This window comes from Mus caroli, unplaced genomic scaffold (assembly GCF_978045245.1).
Source record: "Mus caroli unplaced genomic scaffold, Mus_caroli_1 scaffold_2, whole genome shotgun sequence".
In the NCBI taxonomy this organism is placed as follows: Eukaryota; Metazoa; Chordata; class Mammalia; order Rodentia; family Muridae; genus Mus; species Mus caroli.
Genome location: NW_028227257.1, coordinates 59,694,450 through 59,705,833, shown reverse-complemented (window position 1 = coordinate 59,705,833; position 11,384 = coordinate 59,694,450). Strand labels below are relative to the sequence as shown.

General features: G+C 43.6%; 1 protein-coding gene across 1 annotated transcript in view; it reads left to right on the top strand.

The window, feature by feature from the left end:
• Nucleotides 1–6,971: 6,971 nt before the first annotated feature.
• The window catches only part of Stard9 (StAR related lipid transfer domain containing 9), an 85,644-nt gene continuing 81,231 nt past the window's right edge, over nucleotides 6,972–11,384 (top strand). Inside the window, exons 1-2 of the mRNA XM_021186561.3 lie at nucleotides 6,972–7,105; nucleotides 9,257–9,326. Of these exons, the coding sequence (XP_021042220.1) occupies nucleotides 7,059–7,105; nucleotides 9,257–9,326 (117 nt within the window). The 5' untranslated portion in view covers nucleotides 6,972–7,058. The remainder of the gene's footprint in view (nucleotides 7,106–9,256; nucleotides 9,327–11,384) is intronic.

Sequence of the window (11,384 nt, the reverse complement as noted above, 5' to 3'; positions counted from 1 at the left end):
TGTGAGTGTGCGGACACTGAGTCTCATAACTCTTCCTGGCAGCACTCACTGAACCTGGTTGTGTTAGGAAGTAAACGCTGAGCACCAATGGAGAAGAAACGGAGTCTTCGTGGAAAAGGTTAGAATTTTTTGTTTTGGTACTTCCTATATGTAGCCAAGGCAGAGCCGGGCAGTGGTGGCGCACACGCCTTTAATCCCAGCACTTGGGAGGCAAAGGCAGGCAGATTTCTGAGTTCGAGGCCAGCCTGGTCTTCAAAGTGAGTTCCAGGACAGCCAGCAGGGCTATACAGAGAAACCCTGTCTCCAAAAACCAAAAAAAAAAAAGAAAGAGTGGTGTTAAGGTTTTGAACATCACCTAGCCAAGTTAGTAAAATCTTTATTTGTATTTCATCTCAATTTTTTTTAACTATTCATTTTCCTTGTATGAATTCTTGTGTGTTTTATGTGTAAACATATTCATTATTTTGACACTATCAATATTCTTTGTGGTTTTGTAATTTTTACTTCTATTAATGACTCAAGCTGTAAAAATAAACTAATTTCAACTAAATGTGGCTCCAATATGAATCTCAAGCAACAGAAAAAAATACTCTTAGCTTAACACATACAACATAGAAGCATTCCAGCTGTCTGACTCACAAAAGCTTAAGGTAATTTAAGCTTAAATTCTAACATAGAGAGAAAAGCTAATTTTATATCGGTGTGGTCAATAAGTAGTGAGTTTGTTTATAGAAGACAGTTACTCAGGATGGAGAGAGAATTGGATTCAACAATCCTCTGGCCTTTGCTTGCCACATATTGGGAGTCAGGCATATGTCACTGTCTGGCTTGAACAAGTGTTTTTATTTTTGTGAAACTTGAGGGCAGTTCTAAGGACAGGCAAGCTATAGATATCTACAGTTTCATGGAAGAACAAGATGGATAAGAAGAGAAAGCTGGGACTGGTGAGATGACTCAGCAAGTAAGAGCATTGACTGCTCTTCTGAAGGTCCTGAGTTCAAATCCCAACAATCACTTGGTGGCTCACAACCCTCCGTAATGAGATCTGACACCCTCTTCTGGTGTGTCTGAAATCAGCTACAGTGTACTTATGTATAATAATAAGTAAATCTTTGGGATGCAGCAAGCAGGGACTGAGTGAGGGGGGTTGACCAGAGCAAACAGAAATTCTAAAAATTCTATTCCCAACAACCACATGAAGGCTCACGACCATCTGTACAGCTACAGTGTACTCACATACATAGATAAATCTTTTAAAAAAAAGAAGCTACGAGTTAGGAAGAAGACAGGCAGGAGCTGAGGAGAAAGCTCAGTGGGCAAAAGTTCGCATGCAAGGGTAAGGACTTGAGTTCAAATCCCCAGAAGCCACATAGAACTGGATACTCTACAGTTAAATGGGAGGCAAAAGAAAGGTCAACTAGTTCCTATACAAAGCTGCAGACAAGAGATCCTGTTAGACATGAGAACTAACACCCAAGTTTGCCCTCTGACCTTACTTGACCACAGTCCTATACATACAGAAATAAATGAGCAAGCAGGTCCAGCAGGGGAAGTCTTTTCAGTGGCTTCAGGGGTTGGAGGTGGGGATGTCAGGCTTAGCCATGAGGGTTTGATCAAACTTTTTTTTTTCTTTCTGAGACAATTTCTCTGTGTAACTGCCCTGCCTGTCCTAAAACTTGCTTTGTAGACCAAGCTGGCCTCAAACTCAGAGATCCACCACCTGCCTCTGCTTCCCAAGTGCTGCAGTTAAAGGCATGTGCCACCACCACCTGGCCTTGATCAAATTATAAAGTTTGATTTCTACATGTAGATAATTAAAAAAAAAATCAGGAATGTATTTTCTACTTATATTAGAGGAGGTGTGTGAGATCTGTAAATGTGATTCCAGAATAACTATGTCAATTTGTAGACTATTTGGGATCACTCTTCTTGTCTTTTGTAGCTCTTTCCTTATTTTTCTGGCCTGTGGCTTCAGCCCTCAGCTCTCATTTGTCCTTTTGGAGTTTCAGTGAAATCAGGAGGTTTGAGGAACAAGAGAATCTTAAGAAAATTTTTGATTTAAATCATATGGGGAGATGGTGGGGAAGAAGGCACAATATAGTTGATTTTGTAATGACTCATACAGGTCATTACATAGGAGATTTTCTCAGATGTTTGTAAAACAAATGAATTTATATAAAAGATGCTACAGAGATGGCTGCGCAGTTAAGAGCACTGGCTGCTCTTCCAGAAGATCCAAGTTTGAATCCCAGGTTCAGTCCCAGGGGAATCCATTGGCCTACTGACAAGGTGTACAGACCTTCCTTACATTAAAGCAAAAACATTCGTCCAAATAAAGAAAATAAAAGGAAAAAGTTTATGAGGCCCAGGATGGTGGCACACACCTTTAATTGTAGCACAGGCTACAATTAATGAAGCAGGCAGGTGGATGTCTTGTGAGTTTGAGGCTAGCTAGTTCACATACCAAGTTTCAGTTTCAGCATAGTCAGGGTTGTATAGAGGATTCTATCTCAAAAACAAAGTTTTAAATGGGATTTGGGGAGATGATTCTTGTCAGTAAAGTGCTTGCCACAAAAGCATGAGGTCTTGAATTCAGATTTTCAGCCAGGCACACACCTGTAATTCTAGTGTTAGGGAAGCAGACCTAGAGGAGCTCTGAGACTTGCTGGCCAGCCTGCCTAGCCAACTGGTGAGCTTCAGATATAGTGAGAGGGTTTGTCTCAAAAAATACAGTGATGAGTGACTAAGGAAGATACTCCGTGTCTTGTGCCTACCTCTGGTCGCCATGTCCTGAGCTCACATGCACAAACATGAAAACTTGCATGTACACAAATGTAAAAAAAAAAAAAAAAAAAAATTTCACTCTTAAACTCTTACCTCTCTTATTCTCATCTCTAGCTCTCCTTCTTCCCCTCCCTTCACCCCTCTCTCCACATGGCCATGGCCATCCTACTTCTCTGCCTTTTGTTTTCTACAATAAAGCTTTTTTTTCAAAAAAAAAAAAAAAAAAAAAGGTCTCAGGTTAGTGGGAGGGTATGATTTGCAGAGCTGAGGAGCCCAGAGCCTATATTCCCAGAGGCTTGAGTTGGCAAGACAGATCACAAGTGAGTCCCAGGCCAGCCTGAGCTACACAGCAAGATGATGTCTCCAAAAAATATTAATAAAAATCTCTATTCCTCTTACCTGTAAGAAAAATTAGGGCTTATTCAGAGAAGGTTTCAACAGATTAAATCATGGGTGTGAAGACGAGTAGAAACCTAGACTTTGAAGTTTTGGTGCCAGTAATGAACCCATGTATTTGATTATTATAATGGTATTGTGGTTATGTCAAAAAATGCATACTAAAATATTTATGAGTGAAGTGGGCTTTTTTGTTTGTTTTTGTTTGGGAGGTTTTTGTTGTATTGTTTTGGTTTTTGTTTGTTTTAAGGCAAGGCAAGGTCTCATATAGCCCAGGCTGGCCTGGGATTTGCTGACCCTTACTAATGCCAGGATAACAAGTATGCGCTACTGCACCCAGTTTCTGTCATCCTGGGGCTTTGTGAATGCTAGGCATACATTTGACCAATTGAGCTACATCCCTAGCCTTGAGTGAAATAATTTAAAAAATTAAAATGTTCCAATTATGTCATGCTCTATAGCCTGACAAGAGAAATATTATTTCAGCAGCAGTTTTCATTGCAAATCAGCATGAATAGAGAACCTATCCAGGAGACTGGGGCTCCAAATTAGTCTAAATTGTAAACCAGCTATCTAGTACACTGCTCTATTGGTGCTTTCAAATGGATAAGAAAAAGGAGCCTACATGACTCATAGCTCTGGCTCTGCCACCAGAGAGCTAACGTAGCCTCCTGACTGGGCTCTGGGCTCCACAGGCCTCACTTCTCAGACGTCTTTACACCAGGTGGAGTAATCCTTTAAAGGTAGAAATCAGGGCCCTGCTCAGCCAATGAAGACTCATGCAAACCTGCAGGACTGAGTTTGATACCCGATACCCACATGACTTATAGGATTGTGGGCGCTCTTCTCCCCAAAAGGCAGTCTTTACCAGCAGGGATGATGGCTTTCCCATAGCTGCATAGATAGGAGCAGCCCTCTTTCTCCCTTCCCCTGGTCTATGTACTCTAACTTCTCCCCGTGTTAAGTGCAGAATTACATGCAAGATGTGGTTTAGAGTGGCTGAATACCCAGCTGCTGATCCCATGAACTCCCCTGCCTTCCATAAAGGGATGTAAATAGTCAAGTCCAGCTGGAATGATCTGAACTCCCAAAGATGGTGACCCCCCACACACCATTTTGAAAATTAGAACATGCAAGTCAAATAATTTTACTCTTTTCTCCAAAACTTTCCTATGCTTCCCAATTCACTGAATAAAACCAAGAAGACACTGTGGCTTCATATTAATTCCATGATCCTGGCTCTGCACCTCCGTCTACCCCCATGAAGGCTGTCTTACAAGCATGGGGTCTTACACTGACCTGCTCCCTGTGTCTGTCCTTTCACACACAGTATGGCTTTTGTTGTTTGTTTGTTTTGTTTTGTTTTGATACCAGGTCTTGATATGTGGTCCAGGTTAGCATGGAACTCAAAATTCTCCTGCCTCAACTGAAGCAGGACTCTGATTACACACCCCTCCCATCGCGGGGCTCCATGATCCTGTTCTCTTTACAACTAGTTTTGTTGTTTTTTAAGATTTATTTATTTATTTTATGTATATGAGTACATTGTAGCTGTTATGAACCATCATGTGGTTGCTGAGCATTGAATTCAGGCCCTCTGCTCTCTCCGGCCCAAAGATTTATTATTACATGCTAGCACATCGTAGCTATCTTTAGACACACCAGAAGGGGGCGTCAGATCTCATTGTGAGTCACCATGTGGTTGCTGGGATTTGAACTCAGGACCTTCCGAAGAGCAGTCAGTGCCCTTACCCGCTGAGTCATCTCACCAGCCCTGTTCTTGCTTTTTTTTTTTTTTTTAAAGATTTATTTATTATATGTAAGTACACTGTAGCTGTCTTCAGACACACCAGAAGAGGGTGTCAGATCTCGTTACAGATGATTGTGAGCCACCATGTGGTTGCTGGGGTTTGAACTCCGGACCTTTGGAAGAGCAGTCGGGTGCTCTTACCCACTGAGCCATCTCACCAGCCCCCTGTTCTTGCTTTTTAAAACATACTTTTAAATTTTAATTTGCTGCATGGCTAAACATTTTTTAAAACTGTTTTTACCTTGTTAGTCTACTCCCAGTTCTATGAGGTCAGAGGTTTCACCGGACAGGTATGTTCTGATTGCTTAGAACAGTGTCTGCCGTAATAGAGGCTGACTTAGGAAACTCTATGAACTAACAGTCTCTGAAAAACTTCCCAGCCTTACTTTCCTCAACTACAGTAGGGTGTCACTGATATCAGTGAGGACTTCCTTTAAGAGTCTATAGAAAGTAATAACTTTGTTAACTTTCCCTTTAACCACCTAAAACTGTTACTCTCTTTTATTCCTTTATTTTTCTTTGCATTTTGTGTCTGGCACAATGTTATACACATTTAGATAGTTATTTCCTTTTCCATAAGATCCTAATTCTCATGAAGGAAGTGACTTTGGGTTTTTTGTTTTTTGGTCTGTGTGTTTTTGTTTGTCTTGGTTTTGTGTGTGTGAGTCTTTTTCTTCTTTCTTTCTTTCTTTCTTTCTTTCTTTCTTTCTTTCTTTCTTTCTTTCTTTCTTCCTTCCTTCCTTTCTTTCATCCTTTCTTTCTTTCTCTCTCTCTTTCTTTCTTTGAGACAGGGTTTCTCTGTGTAGCCCTGGCTGTCCTGGAACTCACTCTGTAGACCAGTCTGGCCTTGAACTCACAGAGATCCACCTGCCTCTGCCTCCCAATTGCTAAGATTAAATAAAGGCTTGCAGAACCACTCTCCAGTTTATATAAGCTCTAACCCTAATATTAATAATACAATGGCTAACCCTACCCCACCTCTCTCTAATTATGATGTCTGAAGATTCAGTAGTCTTCAGTGGACACAAATTTGTCGCCATCAGAAACCGACCCTTGTTTCTGTTTTTGTTGTTGTGAGACGTGGGAGCTTCCTGTGTGGAGGTCTTGGAACTCCCCAGTGTTGGAATTGTTAAGTGTTCATCAGCCCCTGGTGGTGAAGGGGTGAAGGGAGTAAACCCTTAGTCTCAGAGCTGGGCTTCAGGCTTTACAGCTATAAATAGCTATTTCTTATTTGAACAAACCAGCTCTGATCAGACAACATTTGCTCTGTATGTACTATAAATACTGCTTAGGGCGGCAGTGAAGTTACAGGGCAACCGAGAGAAATTTGTCAGTAAGTTAGGAAAAAAAAAAGAAAGAAAGAAAGAAAAAAGAAAAAAAAAAAGCCTCTTCATTAAACGCACCTTAGAATTACAAAATCGTTTGTTTTGCTCATTTCATTGTTGTTGTTTTGAGACGGGACTTCACGCTGAACTCCAGGCTGACCTGAAATCATCATGTAGGCTAACCTTGAATTCAAAATATTCTTGCCTCAGCCTCCACGATATGCTCCACTTTAATTTTGACCTTAAAATTTAGCCGCAGTTTTGAAATAGCAGACCAATAGGGTAAAAAATAAAATTACTAATTTCCTTCATGAATTTTCAAGTATTAACCAGAAATTCAGTCACCAGATTTTAGAACAAAAGAAATACTACAGCTCGCGTAGGACAGTCTGCGGTGCGAGGGGTGGAACGAGACCAGGTTGCTCAGCCCACCTGCCTCAGGATTGGCTAAGGCTCCGCGGGCCCCGCCCCTGTCGGGCGTTTCCTCGCACCCGGGCGGGAGCGTCCGGAGAAGTGAGAGGGTGGAGCGAGGCGAGGAGGCCCACCCCCATCTGTCTCAGGATTGGTTGATACCTAGTGGGCCCCGCCCCCTAGGGCGAGGCTTGGGCTGCGGTCCGGAGGCGCGTGGGACGGGCGGGGCAGTCTGTGGCTCTTGCAGTGCCTGTGGCTGGGTCTGTTCGCTGGACGCCGGCCAGGGATGCTTCCGCCGGACCGCTGTGTGGGTCTTGGGTTGTGGCGGAGGGATGGCGAATGTGCAGGTGGCCGTGAGGGTCCGGCCTCTCAGCAAGCGGTGAGTCTGTCAGGAGGGGGCGCCTGAGGGGTCAAGTGAGCTGAGAGGAGTGCGAGGTCCCTGCCTTCCTCAGGGTGGACTGGCGTGGAGAGAAAAAAAAAAATCAGACACAGATTGTCACGGAGGCTCAGGGTCCAGAAGGCCTGGAGGGACAGTGCTTCGCGTCCTAGGAGATAGCAGTTCCTGTGTGACTCCAGGAGTCGCTGCCCTGTGTGCATGTCCTTGGTGACCGGCCAACTAGAGTTTCTAGGGACCCTGGCTTGGGTCTTGGTGCACGTAGTAGGGCCTTTCTCGCGGAGCATGACGTGAGGAGGTACAAAAGGGTGGGCAGACTCCACTACTTTTGGTGTTCTGGGAGTACCCAAGTGAGGACTGGAGGCTGTGTGTCCGTATATACACATGGGATTGCACCAAGAGAACATAGGAAAAAGAATTATCAGGATATGGAAGGAAAATAAAGGCCCAGAGAAACTACACTTTCAACCTGTGCTCAATTGGTGTGATTTAAAGACTGAACTGTGACATAGGGGAAGTTTCTCCAAACATCTCTTCTCGGTGTCCTCCATGCTAGTTCCTTGTGCAGGAGCCTGATTCTTCACCCCTCAGCCCTTGAGGCATCCAGTGTGAAGCTGCACACTTCATCCTCTTTTCCTCTCACTTGGGAAGTCAGAGAAGGCTTTGCACAAAAGTTGGTGTCAAAGAGCTGTTCTGAATGAGCTTTGAGTTTTCTGACAAGTAAGGAGAAGAAGTGCAGAGTTCTCTAAGAACAGGAAGAGAGAGCAAATCTCTGCTCTTAGGGTGTAGATGGAAGCCTTGGACACCTGCTTGGGTTGAAGCGGAAGAGTGATGGGTGAGAAAACTGGCAGAGTGTGGGTCTAGACCAGATGACATGTATTGGAACTAGCAGATTTTTTTTTTAACTGTCCAGTACACAAGATACCTTGGTAAATGGGAACAGAGGTCAAAAAGGGCATTGTCTCCTATGACGAAAATGGTTCTGTATGGGGTTAGGTTTGTCCTTTTAGAGGCCATCTGCTTTAAAAAGTTTAGACCGAATGAGAGCAGTGAGATAGGAGGAAGACAAAAGAGTGTACCCCAAATTGCTGTGTTTTGATTGGTAAATGACTTTTAAACATCTGGCTTTATATCACTGCCTGTGGTGACTCAGGGCTGGGGGCTTCCTGGGAGTAGCTGCTGTCCAGGAGGAGGCCCTTTCCAAACTGTCTTTTAGGATTCTTAGGATAGCAACATTGACCACTTACTCTTAACTTTGTAGTTCCTTGGAAACCAGGAATTTCAAATAGCATGGATTAGATTAAGAAAATGATGTTGAAACTCCTTTGATACTTGCAGTCACTGCTAAGAATAACGTATGTCATCCAACAACAATGGAAAACAACCAGGAAACTTACTTTCCGCCCCAGTGTAGGGCCTTGAGAGTAAGTGGTAGACGGTCAAGCCCGCTGATCTCCAGGAGTGAGCAGAGTTTTAGCAGGCTCCCGGGTCACAACGACCATAGATTCAGAGGTAGTTATGTAAGCACTCAGTGTGATCTCAGCCAAGAAGTCAGAGCAGACCATTCTTCAATTCCCACAGAATTCTGCAGAGATAGTGGTAGTACCCACAGCTCATTGAGGCTGTTTTGCATGTGTAGAATTTGCTGAATATGTAGTCTGTGCTAACATTCAAATAAGTCATCAGCACTGATAATTGTACGTGTGAAGGAACCATTAAAGTCACCTAGCCAAAGCTAACATTATTTTTTCCAAATGAGAACATTGTCTTGCTTAAGTTCTAAAAAGCAGGATTTGACTCGCTACACCATCCTGCTCCTTTCTGAGATGCTCAGAATTACTCCTTTGTTCTATAGGGCTAGAGATAACCTTGAGTAAAATAACATCACAGAAGTGGTTTTGAAGCCCTAGCCTTGACCTCAGCTGTCTGTCACTGTGAGATGCTGTCCTTGTCTATCCACTGAAGAGCACCTGCCTGGTCTGTGCTCTGCCCCCACTCTCCTGTGCCTTTCACACCATGCATTCATTTCCCCCACTTTTTTTTAGGGTTCTTAGGATACGTGAGAATCAGTCTCAGAAAACAAAACAAAAAGGGTTTGTTTTTTTTTCTCATTTAAATTCTGTTCTTATTTCTTAGGGAGACCAAAGAAGGGGGAAGAATTATTGTGGAAGTTGATGACAAAGTGGCAAAAATCAGGAATGTAAAGGTAAGCCTGAAATATCTGTTTTTTTTTTCTTAATTAAGAACTATTATAATTAGGTGGCCTCTTGGGGCGAATATGTTTAATATATGAAAGAGCAGGAGATGGAAGAGGCTTGTAGAGGAAGCGTGGACCAATCATAAAGCAAATAAACAAGAAGAGAATTGTGCTTAGACTCCAGAAGATGTGGTGTTTGGGTCAGTGGTCTGCTAACTGGAATGGTGCAGCTGTTTTGGAAACTGACAACCCCAGGGATGTGATAAGGGCTGTGATCAGCTTCACTCGTGCCAGGGGCAATTTGTGTGTCTATGTAACTCACCTGGTCACCAGTTAGACTTTATCTTGAGCCCCACAACTGATAATACTTTATCCATGGCATCCTTAGGAATTTTACCAGATAGTGTAGGGTTTATGTTGGCCATAATGTGGTCCAGACATCAGACATCAGCCTTCAGATCCCAGAAGGCCACTAGCCTGAGTTTTGTTGCAGATTTTCTTCCACCACCCTATTTAACTTTGGAGCACAATTGGACAGGCCCAGGGAACTTCCTTCCCTCCTCCTCCCCCTCTCCTAGAGTCAACTTCCTCCACCCTTCCTGATGTGGAAGATAAATGTGTTCTCCTTTTGTGGAGCTTAAACAGTGGAAAGAAGCCAAGGAGGTGACCACATGACTGCTGTAGTTAGCTTGTGGTGTAAGCGGGCATTGCCAAGAAATGAAGAAGCTCCTGCCGGGCGTGGTGGTGCACGCCTTTAATCCCAGCACTCGGGAGGCAGAGGCAGGCGGATTTCTGAGTTCAAGGCCAGCCTGGTCTACAAAGTGAGTGCCAGGACAGCCAGGGCTACACAGAGAGACCCTGTCTCGAAAAAACCAAAAAAAAAAAAAAAAAAAAAAAAAGAAATGAAGAAGCTGAGGCAGAGTGGAGGTAATAGACCTCAGCCTCAGAGATATGCCCTCTCTTGTGTAACTTCTGTGATGTGATTTGTTTCCTCTTGACATTAGCTCTTGTTAAAAGAGAATGGGCCCTGCCAAAGTTTCAACAGGAGCTCTAGGAAGACAAGGGACCGTTCATTCCCCGCCTCCTCTTACTTATCTCTCTTGCTAATCACTTCAGCGTACTTTTGGGTCTAGAGAATAAGCTTGGCCAAGAACAAACTTTTAAAAAATATATTTATTCTTTTATGTGTATGGGTGTTGTGCCTACATGTATGGCTGCACCCCACGTGTGTACCTTGTGCTCTAGGAGGCCAGAAGAGGGCATCAGATCTCTTCTCTGGGCCTGGAGTTACAGATGGTTATGAGCCACCACATGGGTGCAGGAATCAAACCTAGGTCCTCTGGAAGAGCAGCCAGACTCTGAGCCATCTCTCCAGCCCTGAAGAACAAAGTTAGGTTTTTCGTCTACACACCTTGGCTATTGACTTCCCTAAAGTCGGTTATCTATGAACAGGCTCTTACTCATGACAGCCAGGGTCTTCTGTAGTTTCTGAATGGCTAGAGTTGCCTTTTCCTTTTCAAACTTTACTCTTCTATAAAAGTAAAGTACTCTTCTAAAAAGATATGAGGATCTGTCCCCTTAATCTTTCCCTGGGCACTCTTAGTGCTGCGTTCTCAAGGAGCATCCCTCTGTAAGTCTTGCTTTCCCTCCTGGAGGCTGGCAGAGGACAATGGAGCAGCCAGCACACAAAGCATGCCTACAGGCTATGGTGACTTTGTAGTATCTGCCCATTTTACATCTATGAAGTGGAATTAGGGGGTGTCCATTCTTGAGTTTTTTTTCTACTCTCTGGAGAGGATAAAGGAGATCTTTGCAAGAGGCGTGTTCTCATAGGGAGACCATTGTCACCTGAAAGCCAGAGTTTACATTTAAATATTAAGACTAGGCATTTATGAGAAGAGTGCCATTCTCCCCAGTACAGAGGACTCAGCGCAGTTCCAAGTTTTGGCCCCACCCTCCTCTGCCTCTGGCCATTGGATTATTCCTGGTTGTTCTGTCTTTTTTTTTTTTTTTTTCCTCGAGACAGGGTTTCTCTGTGTAGCCCTGGCTGTCCTGGAACTCACTCTG